General features: G+C 37.3%; 1 protein-coding gene across 2 annotated transcripts in view; it reads left to right on the top strand.

Annotated features, from left to right (window-relative positions):
- Nucleotides 1-18,405, top strand: part of Erlin1 (ER lipid raft associated 1) — a 33,700-nt gene extending 15,295 nt beyond the window's left edge. For both annotated transcript variants that reach the window (XM_005407685.1, XM_005407686.2), the window contains exons 8-12: nt 2,873-2,931; nt 5,040-5,131; nt 13,274-13,363; nt 14,225-14,304; nt 16,160-18,405. In XM_005407685.1, coding sequence (XP_005407742.1) covers nt 2,873-2,931; nt 5,040-5,131; nt 13,274-13,363; nt 14,225-14,304; nt 16,160-16,381 — 543 coding nt within the window. In that variant the 3' untranslated portion in view covers nt 16,382-18,405. The remainder of the gene's footprint in view (nt 1-2,872; nt 2,932-5,039; nt 5,132-13,273; nt 13,364-14,224; nt 14,305-16,159) is intronic.
- Nucleotides 18,406-25,807: the final 7,402 nt, after the last annotated feature.

Genomic DNA, 25,807 nt, shown 5'->3' with positions numbered 1-25,807 from the left:
TATCTTTCCTCTACATGACACTGTACTTTGGTTTCCTCTTCCCCTTCCCCTCACCTCTCCTCCTGATTCCCTTGGACCACTTCCCAATTGCAAGAGATACTGTACTTTTCATGCATTTCCTACAGGTGCATTCATTTTCCTATAGATGTCTCAAATTTGTCATTCTTTGTAGCTGAGTAGTATTCCATTATATATAGATACCACATTTTCTTTATCCAGTCATCTGTTGATGGATATACAGGCTGTTTCCAGGATTTAGCCATTGTGACCTGTACTGCTATAAACATTGGTATGCATGTACTGCTATAAACATTGGTATGCATGTACATGCTATAAACATTGGTATGCTGTAGTGTGATCTCCTAAAAGGGGGATATCTAGGTAGTATGGGATTTCTAATTTCAGTTCTTTGAGAAATACTGATTTCCACAGTGGAGTTAAGTTAATAGTCATGGTTGTAAATCATTTTAATAATATTCAGGAGATACTCTCTCTTAAAAGACAAAAACATTTCAGAGCTTGGTGTGGCGGCTGATAATCCCAGCTACTCTGGAAGCTATGAAAGGAGAATTAAATTCAGAGTCAGCTGGGGCAATTTAGCAATTTGACCCTGTGTCAAAATTTAAAAAGCAAAGCATCCCTGGCTTCAATTCCCAGTATTGCAAAATAATAATAAAATTAAGGAGTGCAGTTTACTTTTGATGGATTTATTATATATCTGCAACTTTGTTCAATTTACTATCACTAGTAACTTTTTGGGTTAATTTCCTTAGGTTTTTGAGTTACATAGTTATGTCAAAATAAGTCTTGATTTCCTCCTCCAGCCTAGTACTTTTCCATTCCCCAAATAGTCCTATTTTAATTATTCATATAGCATTCATAATTATTTGGAATTCTATTTTGCATTTATTTGCTTTTTGATATTATCTCTTTTTAAAATTTTTGATTCCAGTCCTGCTTTTTTCACTATTGTATCCACAGTACCTAGAAAAGCAGTTGGCATAAAGAAGGTATATGAAAATATTTATTAAATGAGCATTTTCTATAGCAGTCAGTGTTTTAATTTTTCCTTTGCCTACATTTATACCATTTTCTTTATGAAAACTACTCTGACAGAGTTTTGAAAATAGACATCCTTGATATTTTTTCCTACATTATTTAATGGAGTAGCTGAATACGTCCCTATAGCCTAGGAGTCAATTTCAACACGTATTTTCATTTTATCACCACCCTCCTTTCTACTCACTCTGCATGTGTGTGCTCTTTTGGCCACTGATTTTGGATATGTTGTCTTTTTCTTAAATCTCTTATGATGCAATTTACTCTTGGTGTCTGTTAAATATAGCAGGTGTTTATACTTTCAAAACGTTTGAAAATGTGTGAGGTTTCCCTGGATTGGCAATCATGTGATACGTTCTTCCACTTCATACAGGAAAGTAAGAGTCTTCAAATTTAGTCCTATTTTATGCTTTTTATGAAACTAAAACATAACCAGTCTCTGAATTAAATTCAGTGTGACAGTGACTCTTTCTGAGACATAGTACAGTGCTCTGTATTGGAAGTTATCTGTATATTTGGGAGTCACATAATGAAATCTGTCATCTCCCAAATCCTGGCTCAGAATTTTTGTCTTCTGGGTATCTCTACTGAATTGTATTTATGACCTCACATGTTTGCCTATGGTGAGGTCCTTGTATAACCCTCCACTTCATATTCTGTTCCATTGTAATCCCTAACATTAGTTGTCTGTAGTCTCAAAAATTACCTGCAGATTTTACTGTTACCTTTCATATGTTGCTTAAAAGAGTTTTAATGTCTTCTTTTAAAGTCCTTGTGCTTAAAGGCTTTGTTATATAATTTACCCAGTTTTTATTGGGAAATTAAATCTTCAGAGCAGCAATACTGTATGTGTTTGCAGTATAGGTGGGGAATATAAGATGTTTAGTAAAATCAGAAGCTTTTGAGAGATCAAATCCTTCGGGTAGGAAAGTAAGCCTTCAGGGGGCTGGGGATTTAGCTCAGCGGCAAAAGCGCCTGCCTGGCAAGTGCAAGGTCGTGAGTTCGGTTCCCGGTACCGGAGAAAAACCAAAACCAAAAAAAAACAAAAAAAAAAACAAAGAAAGTAAGCCTTCAAAAAATAGCGCTTGCCAAGTAGATAAGTAATTATCAGTCAAAGTGTACCATGACGAAAGAAACAAAATACCTAGTAAAGAATGTTCACAGCAACAGGTATAGTGTGATAAGTGAGAGTCTGGGAAGAAAGAATACAAACTCTGAATTGATATTTAATATCTTTCAGGCCACCTGGCAAGTGCAAGGTTGTGAGTCTGATTCCTTGTACCAGAAAACAAACAAACAAACAAACAAACAAAATATATATATATATATATCTTTCAGGCCTTTGACTGTTGTAGCTGGTACTGAGTGAGTGTGGTTTTAGGAAGTGATAAATTAATTTGCTTACTAGGCACCGTATTAAATTGCTTATGGTGCCATGGGTTTTCTGTTTTAGTTTTTCTCCGGTACCGGGAACCGAACTCACGACCTTGCGCTTGCCAGGCAAGCGCTTTTGCCGCTGAGCTAAATCCCCAGCCCCGGGTTTTCTGTTTTAGGGGAACTTTTCCCTAAGAGAATATTTTTCCTCAAGAGTACAATAGTTCTTCCATAGTCTGACAGAGGAACATATAACTTATCTTTGATTCTTGGTGTGATAGCATGAAAAGTAGATTTCCCAATGTGATACTTACATGTTGGTAGGCAGTTGTGTTGTACTTGTTTCATTGGTATGATTTGGTGAACTCTTTTGTGGAAGATTTAGTTTGAAGACTTATTTTTGAATATATTTAAGGTTTATCACTCTTTTTTTATTTAGGCTGTACGTGTTACAAAACCTAAAATCCCAGAAGCCATAAGAAGAAATTTTGAGTTAATGTGAGTAATGTGAATGGGACCCTAATATTTCTGTTTAGAGTTGTCTGCGTATTAATACACCATTTTAGAGGAAACATTTTTGAGATAATACATGCAGGTTGATGAAATATCATCTATACTTCTGTCTTAGTGATACTGTCTTCATCCTTTAGTTCCTCTATACTCTCACTAGTTTTCTCTTTATGTATGATCATTTCAGGAACAGTTTCAATGGCTAAAGAACAGTTTGCTGTGGAACTCTTGCTGGACCCCTTAGGACAGTGATGGTGAATCTTTTAGAGCTTTCAGTGATACAAACAGCCCACTGCAGTGCGTGTGCCATAGATTCGCCACCACTGCTTTAGGAACTATATAATCTGTACGTAAATAGTACCATGTACTCAATGTTAACAAAATAACCTATTAAGGTTGAAGAGAATGCCCACATTTTGTTACTTTATTGTGATGCTAAGAATAGACACTTAGCTGGTAAGAGTTTATTTTTTTTTCATTGTATAATAGGCCTGGGTCTTTATAATTTGCCTCTGGAAAAGTGTGACTTGAATTGACTTCTAGTAATCTTTTTCTTTCATGTGTCCAGGCCTGGTTGACAATGAAAAGTTACTTGCTCAATATGAAATTAGTTTATGTTTTAGAGGACCCCTTTGAGGGGAATATTTACTATAGCATCTGAAATAGTATTATTCTCATGTACTAGGTAATAGAAGATGGGGAAAATATGAGATACTGGAAAAAATAACTTTGCAAAAGCCAAGAATACAACAAATACATAAATGCAGAGGGGTCCAAGGAGTAGTAACACTGCTTTATGGGGTAATATGCTTGAGTCCTTTTTATTCCCAAGTCTGTATATTTATCATGCAGAGTTTTATTTTCTCTTTTTCATTATAGAAGTGAAACTCCTTTATAAGACTATAGAGTACCAGGCTGGGTATATTGTGGGTCTGAGTCATGCGTAGAAAAAAAAAAAAATGTTTAGTGGAGGTTCAGGATGTCCTAAGCTTTAAATATGATTGCTCCTGTTTGTGGAAAGATGAATACAGAGTCTCCTTCTTCCCTTCCTTCCTTATTTTTGATGCCGGGGATTAAAACCAGATCTTCATGCATGTTAAGCACCCACTCTACCACTTAGCTACACTCCTATCCCTGAATATCATGTGTTTGCTGCACTCAAATGACTTACAGTATTCAAAATATCCTTTCATGTCTTTATCAATGTTGGCAGTGGGAAGGGGGAAGATGGAGGGAAATGTCTGGGGGAAACTGGCAGAATTACTTCTGAGATAATTCTGGATCTTTCTTAATTTCATAGGCTTTTGGAATTCCAGAATTAAAAGCTACCATGGATTATCCAATCTAACTTCTTACCTAAATAGTAATCTTTTTTGATACCACTTCTGCCATGTGGTCAGATAGTGGGAGGCACTTGCAGATGCTTAGTGAGAGGCCAGCATTTTCATTATTGAAGCTCAAATTCTATAAAACAAAAGTTTCCTTACATGCAGCCCCAATTTACTGCTTAATAACTACCACCTAGTTATGTCTTTTGTACAGCAAATAGGGCCGCTGCACCTGGGTGTCAGCCTGAGGAGGGCAGGAGCTGAAATCCAACTTCATTCTGCTTGCTATACTATGTGCCTAAGAGACAGCATCTACCCAGAGACTGGTACCTTTTTCCAATTAGTTATACCACTGTGTGAGCTAGCAGGAGGCCTAAAAGCTAGGGAAGGTTTTATGTACTTGCAGGGCTTTACATGATACAATTAGAAGGGGGAAAAATCAGGCTAAAGTTCTAATGCACTAAATTTTTTAATCTCTGGGTGCCTTTAAACAAATCATTTATTCTTTCAATCTCAGGCTAATTAACTATAAGTAAAATAATACCTCCTGTACCTACCCTAATGAGTCCAAATGTTCTCACTGAAAAATAGTTCTCTGGCCCAATATAAGGTCAGAATTGCTAGCAGTAACCACACAGAAGAGAATCTTTTCTATGGTTGTGGGTGCAGATCAGTAGTAAAAGCACTTGCCTAACATACACAAGGCCCAGGGTTCATCCTCAAAGCAGAGTAGAGCAGTTCTAATTTTTACAATGTTTTTTTCCACAGGGAGGCTGAGAAGACTAAACTTCTTATAGCTGCACAGAAACAAAAAGTTGTAGAGAAAGAAGCTGAGACAGAGAGGAAAAAGGCTGTTATAGGTACTTGGACTTATTTCTGAAATGAGTGTCTCAAAGTATGTGTGCTGTGAATTTGTCCTGTTGTCAGTCATGTGAGATATTGACAAGACTCAAATAAGATTGCACCATATGTAGCAGAAAATTCTGAAAATTTCATTGTACATTCAGATGTTTTAAAGCCTTTGAAAGTAGATGATTAAGCCAGTACTTAATGAAGTCCCTTGGCTTTTCAGCATGTTGTTGTCTGCTACTATGGTCTTCGTCAAGATCAGGGAGATTGAATAGAGCTAATGAGAAGGTTTAGTCTCTTGGCGTAGGATTTTCATTTATATAGATTTAGAATAGGAAAGTTGTTTGGGCAGAGCTCAAGATTTGCATATGGATCCTTGCAATTGACATGCACCTAGTTCTACCTGTATAAATTTTATCATATACAAAAGTATGGCAGGATACTTATAGCTTCTTTTGAATCAACACTCTGGGTATCTTATACTATTATTTTCAGCCCTAAATTGATACTGAGTTTAGGGTATATTTCTTTTTGATGCCTCCTTTGTACCTTTTCCTGGTCTTCTTAACTTTGCTTCTCAGGTTAGCTTCTATTTTAAAGTTGATATATATCCTTTTTGTCCATATTTTTATACTTTTACTGTAAGCCTATGACAATAAACAGATGATAGAAAATGATTTTATCTCTTTAAAGCTACAGTGTGGGTGTGGTGGCACATACCTGTGATCCCAGCTCTAGGGAGTCTTAAGGTAGAAGGATTGCTGCGAGTTTGAGGCTAGCCTGAGCTACAAAGTGAGTTCAAGGCTAGCATGAACTGCATAGTAAAATCCTGTCTTCAAAAATAAAAAATTAAAACTACAAAAATGACATCAAAGTACCTTTCATTTTATACCTGGCCCTTTTTTTTTAAACTGACCGTTGAGATTTTTTTCTTATTGGTACATGTACATCTAGTTCGTACTCAATGGCTGTACAGTTTCATTCTATAAACTGATCTTATTCTGATGAACTACTAATGAAGAGTTAGGTAGTTTCTAGTTTGTCATTACTGCAAACACTGCTGCAGTGTTTTCATTTCTTCTTGCACAGAAGTAAGAGAGTTTCCTAGAGCAGAATTATTTGGCGTGTGATGTGGTATGATGCCCTATCACCAGTTTGGTGATTTTTTTTATTTTCTTTTCCTGAGTCACATTGAGAGTAAGATGAGTACAGGTATTAACAGTGAATTTAGAAGTTCTTATAGCATTTTAATACTTTTGGAAAGTAGGGATTGAGATAGGGTAGTCCACACTGGCCTTGAATGTGCCATGTAGCCAGGTTGGCCTTGAACTCATGATCATCCTACGTCAGCCTCCTGAGTGCTGGAATTACAAGGCATATACCACCACACTTGACTCAACACTTAATTTTTTGTATGTTGAATCTGATAATAAAAGGTTGGAGCTTATCTTTCTATATTTCATTTTTAATTTCTCTTTTCTAATAATTCATTTATATTACAGTTTATACTTTATTGATTCCTAACTGATTGAAATTCAAGGGGAAAAAAATACTTTCCCATAGGTAGTTTGAGAAGCACTGCACTGGAAAACATACTTGGAAATAGAAGTGCTTTATTTTAGAATATGCATGTCATCTGTTTTAACATACTGTCAGATTGCTCTCTAAGGTGACTCAGTAACATACTTGAGTATTTCTGCATATCTTCTTCAACCTTTGGAGTCATCAGACTTTTAAACATTTATACTGGTTCAGTGGTGGACATGGAATTACATAATGTTAATTTCAATTCCCCTGATTAATAGTAAAGCTGAATCTTGTTTATTGGTCATTCAGGTTTCCTTTTTCTTTTCCTATCTGAACTGCCTTTTAATATCCTTAGCTTGTTATTTGATTGATGTTTTGAACTGGTTAATAGGAATTCTTTTTAATCTCTTGAGCTCTAACCTGTTCCCACATTTATGCTTTAGAAGTATCTTCTCAGTTTGTAGCTTGTGTTTGAACTCTTACATGGTCACATGTATATTTAATTTTTATGTGGTCAAATTCATGAATCTTTTCTTCTATGATTTGTGCCATTCCTATCTTAAGAATTATTTCCCTACCCTAATAAAAAAATTATTCTAAAAGTTTTAACTTTCTGGATTTTGTGCTTAGGGCTTTTATCCATGTAGAATTTATTTTAGTATGTAATATGACATACAAGTTCAGTTTTTTTTTTCCAAATGGCAAACTAATTGTCTTAGACTACTGAATGGTTTATTATTTCCTTTACTTATTTCTAATGCTCTGTGTGTCATATAACAAGATAACATATTTCTCTGTTACTAGGACCTACACTTTATTTCTGTTTTGATTTATCCTCTACTATTGCCTTCTTTTAATTACTGTAGCTTTTATGTTAAATCTTGCTGTCTGGGAGCATGAGTGTTGCCTTAGCTGTTCCTCCTGTTAACTACTAAAATTGTGCTGGACTATTCTAGGCCCTTTTATTCACCCATATAAATTTAAGAACCAGCTTGATTTCTATAAAATACTGTGTTGGGATTTTTATCTAAATTGCATATATGTGTAGATCTGTTTGGAAAGAACTGTAATATTTGTGATACTGAATCTAGTTATATTTTTTCATTTATAAGAAATATTTTTCAAAAAAAGTCAATTATCTTAAACTTGTGACAGATTTGTTAGAGATTTATTACTATTATCCTTTAAAGTTTTTGTTTTATAGTTTCATAAATAGGCTATATTTAAAGGCACATTTTCTAATTGGTTGTTGCTTTTGTATGCATACATTGTTGATTTTTTAATTTAGTAGTCCTGCTGAGAATGCTGTTATTCTAATAGTCTTGGATTTTCTGTGTGAGCAATCATAGTGTCTTCATATAAGGACAATTTTTTTTATTATGTTTTCATACTTTATTTCTTCTTTTCTTACTGCTTTGGGCTGTGACTTCTTGTACAGTGTAGAACTGGAAATGGTGATGGCTATTCTAGTCTTGTCTCTAAATATTCCCAGTGACATTTACTGTGCCTAACATCTATCAGTTAATGAAGAAGTAAGTTTCCTCCTGTCCTTTGTTCACCAAGAGCTTTTATTGAGAAACTATGTATTTTCTAGTTAAAACTATAATTTTTCTCCTTAAGATGAGCATGTGATTTTTCTTTTTAAAGCTGTTAATGTGATGAATTATATTAATAGATTTTCTATTGAATTTTTTGTGTTCTTGAGTTAAATCCACTTGGAAGTTGACCATAATAGATGTCTTTATATGGCCTGCTGATGATTTTTGTGTAATTTTTACTTTTTTAATAAATGAAATCAGTTTATAATTTTCTTTTCTTACACTCCTGCCATCAGACTTTGTGGGAGTTGTGGGGTGTTTTTGGTTTTTGTATTATGGTTCTTTTAGGTTGAGGAGCATTTCTTCATTGTCTGTGTTCTAGAGCACTTTGTATGAGATACATATTATCTCTGAGATCTGGTGAAACTCAATTCTAAAACTATTTTGGTCTAATGTGATTTGTACTTATTTGTTTTTCTGTGATAATATTTAACCTACCAATTTAATTTCTGTATTAAGTTTAGGTGTATTCGGTTCTTTGTTTTTTATAAAGTCAGTTTTGACAGTATTGATAGAAAGTTGTCCATTTTATTTGCTATCTCAAATTTGGGGGCATAAATTTATAGAATTCTCTTACAATTACCAAAGCACCTACCAAATCTGTGTGTTCCCTTTTCATTCTTAATATTGTTTACTTGTGCCTCTTTCCCTGGATTGATTTTGCCAGAGATCTGTCTTATTTATTTACTTATATGTGGTTTTTGAGAACTGACTTTTGGTTTGGATTTTGTTGATTGTGGCTTTCTTTTCAGTGTTATTTACACTTATTTTTGTTGGTTCCTTTTTTCTACTTGCTCTGCATTTACTCATTTGTTCTTTTCTGACTTCTGGAGTCAGATAATTCATTAGTTTTCAGTCTTTTTAAATGGAAGTATGTAAGATAAATTTTCTTCTAAATATTGCTTTATGTCAAATTTTGAAATGTACTTTGTGTACGGTTGTTCACTTTTTTTAATGCTTTTAAAAACATTGCTGTTATATTTTTTATCTTTGACTCATGAATTGTTAAAAGTACATTTTTCAGTTTCTGGTTTGATGGGTTTTGAGGGTCTGTCTTTTGTTGCTGATGCCCAAAATTAAATGTAGTCAGAAAATGAGATCAGTTGTATGGATTCTTAAGCATTTATTGGGATTTGCTTTGTACCCTACGTACACATCGTCCTTCTGTGTAAATATTCTATGTATGCTTAAAAAGATTGAGTATATACCCTCTGTTTGTTAGATGCAGGCTCCTTTGTATGTATCCACCAGGTCAGGCTTGTGAATTGTGTTGTTCACATCTTCTCTATGCTTCTAATGTTGTCTTTTTGAGCTATCAGTTTCTCAGAAAAGTTTGTTAAGATTTCCCACTGTACCTGTTTATTTGTTTTTCTTTCTGTATTTTGGACCTATATCAGTAAGAGCATTCAGATTGAGAATTGTTACATCTTCCCGGAGAATTGCTTCTATTTTATAATAACGTTCTTCATTCCTAATGTATTTTTTTGGCTTAAGCTCTGTTTTGTCTGGTGATAATATAGCTATGCCAGATTTCTCTTGGGTTTTTTTTGGTGGGGGATATATCTTCCCATCCTTTTACTTTGAACTTTTCTATGTCATTATGTTTTAGGTATGTCTCTTGTAAACAGCATATAGCTGGATTTTGTTATCTTATCCAATGTGAGAATCTGTCTTTTAACTGGTGAGTTTTAGTCTTTTTATATTTATTGTGGTGGCTGTTATATGGATTTGTTTGTATCATTCAGTTATGTGCTATTTACCATGGTTTTTTTCCTCTGCTTTTTCCCTCATTTCTGATCAGTATTAAATGATTGAGTTTTTATTCTTTCCTTCCTTTCACTTGACTGGAAGTTTTACATATCTGTAATGTGTAACTAGTCGTCACCTGTGATATGTTAACAAGCATACCTGACTTAACAAAGTCTGAAGTTAATCATTATCTCTGTTTTCCTCTTGAACAATACTTTGGAATGCTGAAACTCTTTACCATTATTCTCCAATCTTACACAGTTTCATGTTGCTTGTATCTTCCCATTGATTATTGTCATCATCATTGATTTTATAGTGAATATATATATGTATATATATATGTGTGCGTATATATATATATATATATATATATGTATTGATGCGTGTTGAGTAATTTTTCTCCTGTGCATTATCCCCTGATAATTGTTTTTTTCCCTGTGCTAGGTTTGTTTGGGTTTTTTTTTTCTTTTAGTTAGAACTAAGGAATGGAAAACTTTAGTCTTCTTCGTTCTAGAAATGCTTTTATTTCATTCTTGAATGGTAATTCTGCACCAAACTTAACTTTGGTAATGTTACTCCATTTTTGTTTGGCCTTTTGTAGGTACAAAAGGTACTATTGTTACAGGGATAATATCAAAATTTCCAAATACAATATAAGGGAAATGTATCTCCCAACCTGTTAGATGTCTTACACACCAAGTTCATGTTCTCTAAAAATCAAAGAATGAATTCTGGGAACAAATGAGGTTAGCAGTAGGAAGGTATTTATTGAGAGGAAGAGGTACAGCTCCTGAGAAGCAAGAGAGGTCCTGAATGGGTTGCCAGGGGACCCCACTTTACAGGAAAATTTTATAGAGCATTACCCACATGGGTACAATGTAGTTAACCAGTAAGGATACAAGTGTAGTCATTTAGGTAATAGTGATCCAGTGGGGAGACAAGTCATATAACTAGAGTACATGGAAAGAACAAAGACTTCTTCTAGGAAATGATGGGTCCAGAGGTCTTGGTTACCCACGAGGGTAACTGATGTCTATCTAGGCTTCATTAGAGCTAGTGTTTATCCTTCAGGGAAGTATATAGGCCTGGTCTCCAACAGGTGTGTCTCTAGCCTGGTCTCCAACAGATATGTTTTACCTTTGTCCTGGCTCTCTCAAGGGCCTAGCCCTATCTGACTGCCTATAGTATTTCTACCTAGCTTAGCTGTCTATAATACTATCAGTCTCATTTTTCCCTTTGAATAATCAGTCTTTCTTCTCTCTTCGCTTTGAAGACTTCTGTTTTGAGGTATTTGCCAATTTCACTGATAATATGTCTATGTAGCAGAAAACTCACTATGCTGGTAGATAGACTGCTTCAGTCCCTTTGACTACAGCTGGAGCCTGTAAGTCTTAGTTTTATATGTGTCTTAGTTCTAACATTGTAAGATGTGATTTCCTGGCTCTCCCTGTACTATTACCCAAGTCCCTTTCCCGTTCTTAAAAAGTAACCATCCCCAGGGCAGCCACCATCTAGGCTCTCAGCTCTCCTTTTGCTTACATCACTTGAAGATCTCTCTTACAAACTCAGCCATGCATTAAAAATCATATTTGTTATATTTTATCTAGCATTTTAAGGTGTTAGCTGAAGGGTTTTCTCATTAACCTACTCCACCATATTTGTAGAACTAGAAGTCTAATAATCTTCACTGGTTTATTCCCACATGACACAAGCATAAAAGGAACTATTTACAAATTTTCTCTCCATTATGTGCCTCCTTCTGGGACCAGAGATAAAATATGGTCTTCGTATCTGTGGGTATTGGTTGAAGGAATACCAAAGCACATACACACCCTGCCAGGGCCCATATTAAAATCTGAAGATGTTCAAGTCTCCTACGTAAAATAGCATGTATCTCATATAACTTAATACACATTCTTCCATATGACTTTAAATCATCTCTAAGTTACCTGTTACAATGTAAAAATTGTTATTTTACTATATCATTTACGGAATAATGGCAAGAAAAAAATTCTGTACATATTCCATACATTCATGGGGGTTTTTTTTCTGAGTATTTTCTATGTGCAAATGGTTGACTTTGCAAATGAGAGACTTGTGAATACAGAGTCAGCTATATTCCTCCTCTTTGGCTGATCAGAAGAATTAAGAATGTTCTTTTAACAGTGGCACTGATTGATTATGTAATGTAATTAGAACTTTTTCTTTCCTGGTCCTGGGTCCTTTGGTTCAGCCAGAAATTTAGTAAGGGTGCTTTATGTCTCCATATAACTTTAAATCATCTCAAGGTTACCTTTAATAGCTGATGTGTTCAGTCCCATCACTTGTTTTCACCTTCTTAATGAGTTACAGTGCTTTTTACTTAACCTTCTACAGAAGTCACAGTATGCCTCCTCTGGTACTCTTTTCCTCATATCATGGTGGTCACTTTAAGTACATCCTGACTATAAAATTTAACTTCTTAGCCTTTCACTCAAGATAGAGGTCTTCTAGCCCTCTTTCTAATCTTATTTTTTTGTTATCTGGCTCCATACTACCTCTTTATTGTGACGTATTCACTTGTAGCTCCTTTTATTTATGCTTTCTGGCATGTCCTTCTAGGTCATGGCTGTTATTTCCTAATTGCTTCTAAAAGTTTTTCCTTGGTTTAACTTATCTCCCTTATTCTTTCTTTCTCCTGCCACATTATGTGATTGTCTTCTGTTACCATGCATTTATGTTACTGTTTTTGTTCTGTAGTACTTTCATGAAGTATCTTTTCCTTCCATCAGCTTGTGAACCACTGTTGTCGAGTCTCATGACAGACTGTAATTATTAATCTATTGTACATCCTTTTCCCACAGAACTTACATTGTCAGAATAGAGCAGTGAAGTAGGAAATAAATTCCTTTTATTCCTTTGATTTGTCTAGTCTGGATCAATAAAACTTAAGGAGCCAGGCATGGTGGCACACATCCCAGCACTCCATAGGCTGAGGCAGGAGGAGTGCTGTGAGTTCAAGGCCACCCTACATTACATAAGTGAATTGAAGGCCAGCCTGAACTGCACAGTGGATGCTGTCTTAGAAAGAAAGAAAGAAAGAAAGAAAGAAAGAAAGAAAGAAAGAAAGAAAGAAAGAAAGAAAAGAAAAGAAAAGAAAGAGAAAGAAAAAAGAAACTTAAGGAAACCATTATCCATAAATCTTTATGTAATTAAATGTTAGGCTGTGGGCTACTTGCTCAGAGTGCCTTGGAAACTAAAAAAAATGTTTTGAGTATGTCTTTTGTTTTATAATTATAGAAGCAGAAAAGATTGCACAAGTGGCCAAAATTCGGTTTCAGCAGAAGGTGATGGAGAAAGAAACAGAAAAGCGCATTTCTGAAATTGAAGGTACATTGTGGAGGGTGTGAGGGCGGGTCTGGTGATCCTGAACTACTCTGCTTTGGGGAGCAGCTCTTGATTGTCTTGGGTAGTGGGTAATTGAGTATTCTGATTTGGAGGAAGTAGCTAGCCTGATACTCTGGGCAAAATTTCTTCCAATGCTATTACATATCTAATTCTTGCTTTGGTTTGTGACACTGGTAGCTCAACTTTTCGTTACTTTCCTTAAATTGGAGCTTATTAGCTATTGTTTTATTCTCAGATAAAATATAAGAGTTATTTATAATCAGTTGTAAAGAATGTACAGAAAAATAAACCCTAGCACCAGCAATTCTTTTTTATCTGTCAGCCACAATCAGTTAGCTGGGAAAAAAGAACCCCAGTTTTCAAGGAAAATCTCAAAACTCCTTGAGTCCCATAGTGACATGTTAATGTTCTGAGCTCACAGTCTTGAAGACACTTTGGCTCATATACAGCTGCTTCCTGTCGTTCTGTGTTAACTGATTCTGGATCAAATTTGAAGAGTTTGGGGACAGTGAAATAAGTAGAAGAGAGATTTTGCTGCTGGGCTTGCTTATTTTACTTGAAGCCTGGATGGACATGAGCTTTAGATGTTGGGAGGTAGAAGAAGAAGGAAGCACTTGAGGTAGAAATGAGTGGGCTCAGGTAATTTGTTGCTCCGCAGTGACAGGAATATTGCCCCCTCAGAAAGAGCTGTCAGGGGACTGGTACTTGAAAGCTGCTTATATTATAAACTTAAGGTAAGCATTTGAAATATTAAATAACAGAAAAAGGGACTCTATCCAGCTGAGGGAGTGGATTAGCAACTTACCTTTGTTTTAAACACCATTATCTGATTTATTTTGCTAGATGCTGCCTTTCTGGCACGAGAGAAGGCAAAAGCAGATGCTGAGTATTATGCTGCACACAAATATGCCACCTCAAATAAAGTAAGTGGTTCTCTGAGCCGCTTCCCTAGCGATGGCTTGGGTTTGGTTTTTTTTTTTCAGGATCTCAAATATGGTAGAGATGGTTTTATCCAGTGTCAGGAAAGGGTAGCAACCAGCCCATCTTCCAGAGTCTGCTAGTTGTTTAGCAAGACTTACTGCATACTCACTGAATAGGAAACTGTGTAGTTCCTTGTAAGTGGGGAGCTAGGACAAAGCAAACATAAATGGAGATCAGTTGCTGTAAATCCATTCATTTGGTGATATAGGGACCCAGTACTGTATAATATTGAAGATCTCCAGCAGAGTGACAAGAAAGAAAAGCTGAAGTTCATTTAGAATTGCTTTCCAGATAAAATAGCTTTTTAGGGTAGTAGCTAAGCTTATTTAGAGCAATATTTCTTACCAGAGATATTCTTAGCATTTGGGGATGAGATACTCTTTAATTGCTGAAGACTTTTAGAGATTGAGAGATAATTTGCTAAATGTCTGTCATGCTCACTAGTTGTTTTAACAACCGCATACATGCACATTTCCAGATGACAACTTTGTTTTGGATTTTAAAAACTGTTGCAGTTTCATGTATGATACTTTTGAGAAAGAAGTTGGGTGATACATAGGTAAATAATTTTTGTAGAAGGACTAGGGTAGGTTAACCAGAGAGTAAGCCCTAATAAGGAGGAATTATTTAATGTAGCAGCACTATAACCCTTACAGGATTCAGAGAAGGGAAGGATATGTCAAGGATTTATAAAGTTATTAATTATAAGTAAAATGTTGAGAAGGGCAGTGGTTTTATGTCAGATACCAGCCTATATTAAAAAGGTTGTAAGAGTTAATTTAGGGGGCTGGGGATTTAGCTCAGCGGCACAGTGCCTGCCTGGCAAGCACAAGGTCATGAGTTTGATTCCCGGTACCAGAAAACAAACAAAACAAAAAAAAAGTTAATTTAGTTGGGCACCCTGACAAGATTTGATTGCAATGTTTCAACAGAGGATGTGAATCAGCTGGACAGGGTAGAGATCCAGGGAACGAAAGATACCAGACTTCAAAGAATAGGTGCTGTGGGGCTGTGAAGGACAAGAAGGGCTTTTCAGAGAAGACAAGCTGGGACCCAAGATGGAGGAGATTACTAGAGAAGGTTTGGGGAGCTTTGAAAGTATATATTCTGGGGAACAGGGGAATTGAATTTTAATCAAACCCAGAAAGATTTTGGTTGGATATGTCCTGGCATCATGTTCTAAACAAAACACTGTGACAGGGAAGGAGATCTGTGGTCAACACACATCTAGTTTACCTATTATAAAAACTGTTTAAACAACCAGCTTCCTGATAAAAGCAAGATGCCAAATCAAGTGACTTCTTGAGATTTTCCAGTTCTAGAATTTGGTCAACAAAGGCAGAATCATAGGCAGCTGGCTATAAGCCCAGGCCTTCCTTAAAGTTCTAAAGTCTCATCTATTGTCCTGTGTACCTCTCTCAAGAGAATCAGCAGAAATTCCAGATCAGTTTCAACTTGATTTCAGCTAGATGAAATAAGAAAGTATATATGAAAGTACTTTATAGTCCTTAAGTCACTCTATAGATATTATCACTAGTTATTACTTGTTCCCCCAGAACACCCCTATTCTATTAAAAAATGAACCAACAGATTCTCCTACATTAAGACCAGAGTTTATGACAGGAATTTTAAGTCAAATGCTTGATGTTCCTGCAATAACTAAACTCTAAAGGTAAAGAGGATCATAGCAACCATTCAGAATTGAGTGATGATACTAAGGAGATCAATGTAGGACTAAAAAGATGACTATTGCACCAAAATATCCTGATGCCTTTGCTCTTGTTTGCCCCCACACAGCACAAATTGACCCCGGAATATCTGGAGCTCAAAAAGTACCAGGCCATTGCTTCTAACAGTAAGATCTACTTTGGAAGCAATATCCCTAACATGTTCATGGACTCCTCTTGTGCTTTGAAATACTCAGATGTTAAGACTGGACGAGAAAGCTCTCTGCCCCCTGAGGAGGCTCTTGAACCCTCTGGAGAGAACCCCATCCAAAGCAAGAAGAGCACAGGTTGATGCAAGAGATGGAAATGTTCTCCCATATCAAGCTGTGGCCCAAGGGGCTAAGTGGGAATGATGATTATATGGACTCTTCAGATTTCAGAGAATTTGCACTCTTGTCTGTTCTGGCTCTCCTGTGATAGTCCTGGTTTATCAGCTGATCGCAGGATAGAGCCAGCTGTCTGGCACTCAAATGGTCTTTTCAGCCAGTTTTATCAAGTATGCTATATGTGTTCTTTTTTAAACTGGTACTCGTAAATGAGAGAAAGTTTATGCTAAGATACTGCCTGCACTGGAATGTTAAACACTAAATATATAACAAGCTGTGTTTTTCTAAGCTGAGATCTATTGAATAATGTTTACATTGGTCCCAGGGGACATGTGTGTTCAGCCATTCAAGAGATAGGATGACAGAGAGAAGACTGCCAGGACATGGTAAGTTAAAGAAGACTGATGGCACTTGGGACCCAGACTCTCTTTGGGGTCCAGTCTCAATGTTCGTTCATGTGATTGACATCCAGGCCACTGAGGTTCCCCAGGAAATGATCTTCCACTTGAGCAACCATTTACTTGATACGATTTGCACCATTGTTTTCCTATAGTCAGGTTGGTGGCCTACAGGGACATGTGCTTTGCCACCCCACCGGAGATTCCTCATTGAAATTCTTAATCACTAGTTTATTGCATTAGTAGGGCCAGAGATGAAGGCTTGCTGTAAAGTTCTGAGAGAGATAAAACCTTTGCAGAAGCCCTGCATCCCCTCAGTTGGGTAATGATTGTCAGTGTTGCTGCCCCAGGCCATATGTGACTAAGGTACTATGTCTGGTTTTTAGCCACAGGCAACTCCTGTGTCATCGCTCAGCTCTGGCTGCCCAAGAGTGGGACGGGGCTGTACCCAGATTTAGCAGTATATAGTTTCTAACCACTCACTGCATAGTGTTGTATCATAATTGCAGGAAGTTTTTATTTTTAAAACTGGATTTGGGGCACATTCATTTGCCCCCACTTTAATCTAAAGGCCAACTCCTAGGGCTGCCAGCGGTTTCTAGTTTACCCACCATATTGATCCTCCGTAACATTGTTCACCAAACGTGAGCAGTAGTAACCTAGAAACCATCCTTGGTAATCTTTGTTTCCTTCTCCCTTGGCCACAGGATGCTAAAATTAAAATGGTTTTTAAATTTTTACCTTCAGTAGGTGATCACATTCCATTGACTTCCTGGCCCACCAGTGAATTTAATTTTCCAAGAGAACGTGACAGAGTTAACCTGTGGCTATAGGAGATCTACTTCATCTGGATCTTTTTTTTCAGATTAACTTTGCTGGAACATTTGCTGCATATTAGGCCTGAATTTGTGCAGCTTGTGGATACCACTGTGTACACTCTGTTGAAGCCAGACAGAAAAGTCATGGGACCACTTTCATAAAACTCTCAGTAGTCAGTCTCTTGACAGCTGATGGGTTGTGCCAAACACTTTATTTGGGAAAGGAAAGCCCAGATTTGTAAGGGTCTTTTCCCTGGGCCTTAGGCATTTGTATGTAATATGGGGAAAATCTCATTTTTTTTCTCATTTACTTCTATAAATTCTCTTCTGAATGAATTTTGTGTCCTTTAGCCCTCCTTAAAACAACTTCTGAAAAATAAACTCCTGTTGTACTGTTGCTGCAGATAAATGATTGTTGTGGGAAATCTGGATCATTGACCTTTGTGCTTTCATTTCTAGAAATGTTTCCTATTCCCATAAGTAAAGAGCTGTTGCCCCAAAGTGATGGCTGTGGGTTTTCCTACCACCCACAAGCCCTGGTGGCAGCGTTGAGGAACAGGGAAGTGTCATTGTGAAGTTTTAAAGAAAGCACTTCCACCTAAACTTTCTCTGAGGAGTGAGCTTCCCTGTGCCCACTCAATGAGCTCTAAGTCTCGCCGTCCTTCAGGGATGTTCCTTTTGACAAATATATACTGTAATCTTGAAGCCGAAATTTATATGTGAAATGCTACCTTTTTTAAAATAAGAAATTAAATAAAATTATTTTACTATCAATGACTATGTGTGTTTTGTATTTCCCTTGTATCTTCATTATTTTCTGGCTTCTTAACACACTCTTAAAGTGGTCTTATGCATTTTAACTAGATGGCCAGTTTATTTGCCAGTTGAATCTGTAAGGGCTCATACTTTCTTCTGGGATATTGCTTACCTGGAGTAAGAATTTTAGTAACAGCTTTTCATGTACTTTTCTGATAACGCAAATGTGACAAGGGGTGTTCTGATTGTGGGACTGAGCCAGCAACAGAGGTGTAATAGGGAGGATAGAGCATCATGCCTATTAGGCCTGAATTTGTGCGGCTTGTGTCTAGATGTCCCCCCAAAACCTCATGCAGTCATTGTTAGGGCTTTTTAGAGGTGGCTTGATCTAGAATGTGTGATGTTGGGATTGTGTCTGATGCTGGGATCAAGGGTTTGTGATTACTAAATTAGTCCACTGATTGTTTTGGTATAGTTATGGGTGTGGATAATGGGAAAGCCCATCCTGGGTGTGAGTGCTACCTACCCTAAGGGCATGTAGTTTGCATAGATTATAAGGGACAGAAAGAGGGCTGCCATGGTCCTTGCTGCTGCTTCACTACTTTGGTGCTTTGCTGTGTTCTGCCAAAAATGAGCTGTTCCTCCTCTGTGATGCTCTTCTGCCATGCCACTGTGCCTTGGAGCCGGTCAGCTATAAAATGAAACTTCTACCAACTGAGCTAACTAAACCTTTTCTTCTTTAACTTTGAATGTTGGATATTTTGTCTTAGCAAAGAGAAGTAATTAAGATAGTTAATGTTGGAACCTTCCTTGAAAACTAAAGTACTTTAAGGAAGGAAACAGACTTACATGGAGGCAGAGGGCATACAATTTATATAAATTATGACTGGTGATGTGATGTGACATAATTGGTTTTACTAATGTTATTAGATGATATCAGCCCACAAGTCAGGGTTGGACTTAGGTTCCCTCCTGGTGAACATTCCCTGTTGGGGGTAATTTTCAGCAGTGCTGTTGGGCCAGCAGGGAATGGTAATTGGGAATTTTGGGGAGAGGAACGTTTTTTACAAGTTCCTCTTGGGACACCTGTAGTGTCCCGTGTTAGCTGCTATAGGTTAGGGAGCTTTAACTAACTCAAACTAGGCTTTTGATAGGTATTCAGGTGAAATGATTTCTGCCCTAATGGTAAATAATTTTGTAAATTAGAAATTGTGGCTTCTAATTGCTTTGGGATTAGGTCCCAAATATGTTCATGCGAGGATCTGTGATCAGGCCACTGCTGATCTTCCCAGCCATTCTTCTCTAAAACCCTTGGGTATACCTTCTCTTTGTATATAATGTTCCATCTAACTAGCTTATTCTTACGTTATGGCACTAACTTTGCTTTTGTAACTGCTAATGAGTCCTCATTGCTTCTTTAAAGAGGTCACCCTGAACTGAATGGTCAGGTTATTATCTCTTTCACATCTGCTAATGCTCTTCACTCTCATTACCTGCCTAATGACTATTAACACAGACTAAACTCGGTGAGGGCAGAGACTGTGACTGTGCTGTTAACTGAGGATGGCATCTCTTGCTAAATGGTGCTTGGCAAAATAAAAGAGGAGAGGTTTATTTTGGCTCACAGTTCCAAGGGATGCAGTCCATGGTTGAATGATTCTAAGGCAGAAGCAACATGGTGAAAGAACATAGCAGAGGAAGACTGCTCACACATGGCAGCCAGAAACAGAAGTGAGGACCTGGGGGTAGGAATACACCTTACTGGTCAAACACCCAGTGACCCACCTCTTCCAACCAAGCCCTTGTCTCCAGGCACACTTAGCTGTGAACTTGTCAGTGAATTAATCCAATATCCCCATGAGCTAATCATCTTTTAAAAGTTCCACCTTTGAACATGCAACTCTTAGGAAACAACATAAATCTAAACCAGAACATTCCAGCCTAATCCCCAAAAGGCTCATGTCCATCTCATGCAAAATGCATTTAGTTCATCTCTTAAAAGTTGCCAAAGTCTTAACAGCTGGGCATTGCTGAAAAGTCCAAATCTAAAGTCTCCCCTGAGATTCAAGGCAAACTCCTAGCTGTCAGCTCCTGTAAAAATGAGAAAGTTGAGTACTTCCATAATACAGTGACAGTGTAAACATTCCCATTCTAAAAAGGAAAGTGAGGACAGAAAGGAATTGAACCAAATCAAGACTGAAAACTAGCAAACATTAAATTATATATCTATATGTCCATTACCAGCACATGGCACAGATTATGGCAAGATGTGAATTCCAGAGGGCTTGGACAGTTCTCTTCCTGCACTTTTCTCAACACACAGTTCCCATTCCTGCCATCTCCAACTTTCTAGGGCCTCCACTGCACTTTCGGTTTTACTCACAGCTTCACATATTGCTCTTTCAGGGGCACACTGCCTGGCCTTCTCTGCCACCTTCTGAAATCTGGGTGGAAGCCTCCATGACCTCACAACTCTTGCATTCTGCATGCTTCAAAAACTAGGACCACATGGATGACACCAAGGTCTTCCGTCAAAGGGAACAGTAGCAGGTCCCCTTTGGACTGCGACATAAGCAGCCTAACTGCCTGGACAGCTGAACCCTGAGAAGCACTTTCTTAAATTACTCTGAATGGGCTGGGCTTCCTGCAGCTCTCTTCTCAAAGCAGTCTGTCAAAGTTGGTTACCTTTTCACACCTTGAGCTCGTAAAATGGGCCTGACAAATTTGTAAGATGATTTCAAGCCTATTGTCCTCATGCAAAGTAGTTGGCTTCTTTTTAATGCTAACCTTTTCACCAATCATCTTTACCCCAACTTTGCGGGTGCTTCCTTACGCAAGTTTTTAAAACCATCCAGCTCTGCTTTATGTTCCTGATTCTCACTGTAGAGCTTACTAGAAGCAGATACCAGTATTCATGCCACAGCCTGAACACTGAGCTATCTTGAAATTTTCTCCACTAGATCAGTTTCAGTTTCCAGTGGAGTCCTAGTTTCCATGTGAAACCTCCTGAGCCTGAGTTTTTAGTATAAACTTTTCTATCAGCATTCTGGTCATCTGAGGTTTGACCAGCATTGCCCATCTAGTTCACTTACTTACAGTATTCTAAGGCTTCTCTATTTGGCATCTGCAAACCTTTCCAAATTTCTCCTAACAACCTGTTCCACCACATAGGTATGATCACAGCAACAACTAAGGTATTAAAAACTGGGTTAAAGATCCCCTTGTTAAGAAGTGGTCAAGAATTTGGCTGAATTATATCCATGCCAAGGTTTATGGAAGGCAAAATAAGAGTGATGAACTAGAGTTGAGCCCAGGACCAAGCACAGACCTTTACCCCAGAGCTATACACCCAACCCTAGTGGAAGAAATTTCAAGAGAAGTTATTGAAGAAGCTGCATGGCTTCTTTTAACTTCATACGGTAATGTACAGGAGACAGTTTAAAGATACAACTACAAAAGGAAACTGAAGTTAATGATTTGAAGAATTTTCATCCTAGTCCTGTAAAGAATGAAAAGAGAGAAAACCAAGAAGGTGACCAAGCAATCATTTCCTAAAGAAATTAGTATGAATAGAAGGAAGACAGATACTGGTCCCCTGATTTTGGACTATCTAGCCTCAATAACTGTGAGCCAGTATACGTCATTATAAATTACCCAGTTGCGGATACTCTGTTATATGTCTTAGTTTCCTCACTACTGAGATAAAATACCCAACACCCAAAGTTGAAAGAAGAAAGGTTTCTGTAGAGGTTTCAGTGCATAGTTGGCTGGCTCAAAGGCAGTGTGGCTTGGCAGAGGTGCATTGTGGAAGAGAAACAGTTCATGATGTGAGCAGAAGGCAGCAAAGCAGTGAAATAATGAAGCAGCAGCAGAAACCCTACCTCTGCCTTTTATCCCTTCCAGACTACCTGCCCTTCAGGTGGTGTCAGTACACAATTGTGTTAAGTACCACAAGAGGGTGGACAATAGGTGCTATGGTGCACCAATGAGAATCAGCCCAACCTAGTGGTCTCTAGGAAACAATGTCCAATCTAATTATTAAGGACAGATGGGAGACAGCCAGCTTCCTGAGGAGACCACTGGTAATGGTAAAAGGTTTTTGAGGCAGTGGGAGAATCACATGCTGATGCATTCTAAAATGCAATTCACTGAATTCCCTTCCTCAGTAGTATCTGTGACTACCTTTACATTGCAAGCCCCTACTTAATAATACTTTCTATTTACAGAGAATGGCACAGGTCCTTGTCTATAGGCATTTTGGTTTTAAGTCCTCACAGTGACCTTATGAGGCTGTAATGTATCTTTATGGTATAGCTGGAATTTAAAGAAGTTTTACTCAAAATCACGATTAATGATAAAGATTTGAACTAATCAGATTCCCAATCCAGGCTCTTTGCCATAATCTTTACATTGTCCTTTGAAGCAATTATATTTAGGGTGATAGAAGCTCTGAATTTATGGGAGATTTCAGAGGATATGTGACCTAAGTAGAGTTCAGCAGAAGGGTAAGTAGATGGCTAATGTAAGGTAGTGACCCATAGGATGACTTTCTCTGCCCTCTAGGGCTTGGAAGAAGTGCTCCAAGGGAACTGGGCAGTATGAGACCTAATTCCAGAAAGATCAACCATTTGGAGACTAGAGGAGCAGCTCTTCATACTGTTATATGAAGCAAGTGATGCAGAATAGCATGAGGATGGACTACGTGGCATTGTGGGATACCACCGTTTTCAGGTAGGAAGCACTCATTTCCCCAGTTCCTGGAACTGTTTCCACTGATAGGTTTCAGTTGAGTCCCTCTGCCTAAGTTTCCCTTGGCTGCACAAATCCCCCTTCCCCAAGCCCTTTTAAGATAGTCCACATTCAGTAAGTGGTTGATACACCAATAGAAAGACCAGAAGAGTCATTTGAATCATGTACTTTGTCAAAAAACCTTTTTTGCATTGGTTTTCTTCATTGACAAGTACGCCAGGGTTTGTGTTTTAATAGGTATAATAACCATAACTGGGATTCAGACATTCAAGGAAAATTCTGGCAAATCAGGTGTTTCTGTTTCCTCTGATTCCCTGTCAGTTCTGCTCCACCTCTCCTTACTGTGAATTCCAGCTGGGGCCGTGGTGGACAGTTTCAGACAGACAGGAACTCACTTTCCCCTCACTGTAGCCCATTTTATGCATGCATGTCACATGTATCTTACCCCCAGGATTCTCCAGCACTGGAAATTGCAGTCAACCTATACATATGCTCAATCCACTTAGGCACAAAAAATGATACCACCCGCCATGGGCAACCCTTAGCCAGTGAAAAATAGGAATACAAATGGAGAGGAAGTAACCCAGAAAACTTTCAATAGAGACACCAACCCTGCTAACACCACAGTAGAAACAAAGTGTACATCAAATTAAGTTTCAGCAGATGTTTTTTGAGTGCCTACTATGTACCAAGAAGCCTAAAATATAGAAAGTAATGGACCAACAGTGAACGGTACAACATTAAGATAGGTATAGCCTGTGCTCTGTTAGACTCAGTAGTCCCTTGGAAAGGTAGACTTCAGTTTTTAAAAATTCCAAGTATAGTAAGACTATCTGAATGGGAAGTAGTTGCTGTCTTCTGGATTTTAATGGTGTCTGAATAATAGTCTTTTCTCTCTTGTAAGTTTAGCCAAGGGTTTATCTATTTTTCTTTCCAAGAACCAGCTCATCAATTTGTTGATTTTATATCCTTTTTTTAGTCTCAGTTTCATTAATTTTCACTGTGATCTTTATGATTTCCCTTCTTAAACTAGAATGAGGTGTGGATTATTGTTTGGAGTGTATGGAGATTCATAATTAGGTTAGGTATTTGAGATTGCTCTGTTTTTTAAATGTGAACATTGACTGTAGTAAGCTTTCCTCTCAGGACTATTTTCATTGTGTCCTATAGGTTGTGATGTGTTGCACTGGCATTGTTGTTTGATTGATTCCAGAAATTGTTTAATTTCATCCTTAATTTCTTGTGTGACCCACTGATTGTTCAGGAGTATGTTATTAAGTTTCTGTGTGTGCATAAATTTTCTTTGGTTTCTTTTGTGATTGATTTCTATTTCAATGCACAATGGTCTGATAGTATATGGGAATGATCTCAGTTCTTTTGTATTTAAGCTTGCTTTGTGGAGTAGTATGTGGTCTACTTTGGAGAAAGTGCCATGTGCTGCTGAGATGAATGTGTATTCTGTTGTAGTAGGGTAGAGCACACTGTAGATATCTAATAAGTCCATTTATTCACAGGTGTGGCTCAGCTCTGATATTTCTTTGTTGATTTTTTTATTTAGTTGATCGGTCTCTTTGTGAAAGTTGTTAGGTCACCCTCTATGATTGTGTTGGTGTTTATTTGATCTTTTATTTCCTACATATTTTTTTATGAAGTCAAGTGCCCAAATGTTCGGTGCATGTGTATTTACAATTGGTGTCTCTTCCTGTTGAATTGTTCCCTTAACTAATATGTAGTGACCTTCTTTGCCTCTTTTGATCAACTTTAGCTTGAAGTTTTCTTTGTCTGAAAGTAAAATTGGTACATCTGTTTGCATTGATTGTCCTGATGCATGAAATATTGTTTTCCACCCTTTGATTCTTAGCTTCTGAATTTCTTTATGGATTAGATGAGTTTCTCATGTGGAACAGACTGTTGGATTCTTTGTTTTGACCCAGTCTGCTGATCTGTATCTTTTAACTGGGAGTTGAAGCCATTTACATTTAGAGTTATTATCTAAAGGTACTGATCGGGGCTGGGGATTTAGCTCAGCAGCAAAGCGCCTGCCTGGCAAGTGCAAGGTCGTGAGTTCGGTTCCCGGTACTGGAGAAAAACCAAAAAAGAAATAAAGGTACTCATCGATTTATGTCCATTATTGCATTCTTTTTTTGATGATAACTCCTTTAGTTTTTGATGATAACTCTTTTAGTGTTCCTTTTTTGTTTAATTACTTTCCTTCCTTGTTGTATTCATTCCATTTGATTTTTTGACTTCGTTGTCTTATGTCTAGTATATTCTTTTTTTATTTTAAAAATAAAAGAAGGAAAACATTAACAAACACATAACCATTTACAAAATAGCAAAAGAACAATACAAACAGTACAGTTACAAACAAAGTGGTAGGAAATTAACAGTGCTTGTTGTATTACATATTAATATCTTTAAGGTGGTTTCTCAGGCAAATAGAGACATGCAATATTGATCAATCAAGGAATCATTAACGGTTTCTTTCAGCAAAAAAATAGAAGACAGTAGTTCACCTATGTTAACTATCCTGTATATAAATACATACAAAATTTCTCCTTCTTTCCCTTCTCTTTTCCCACATCCCAGTTGCCCTTTACCCTTGAGCATTTTCCTTTCATTTCACAATGTCTATCATACCTCCTAGTTTTTATTCACTCTTTCAGTTTTT

Source organism: Chinchilla lanigera, unplaced genomic scaffold, assembly GCF_000276665.1.
Source record: "Chinchilla lanigera isolate Chin_1 unplaced genomic scaffold, ChiLan1.0 scaffold00106, whole genome shotgun sequence".
Lineage (NCBI taxonomy): Eukaryota > Metazoa > Chordata > Mammalia > Rodentia > Chinchillidae > Chinchilla > Chinchilla lanigera.
The sequence above is the reverse complement of the archived record's forward strand: the minus strand, read 5'-3'. Positions and strand labels throughout refer to the sequence as shown.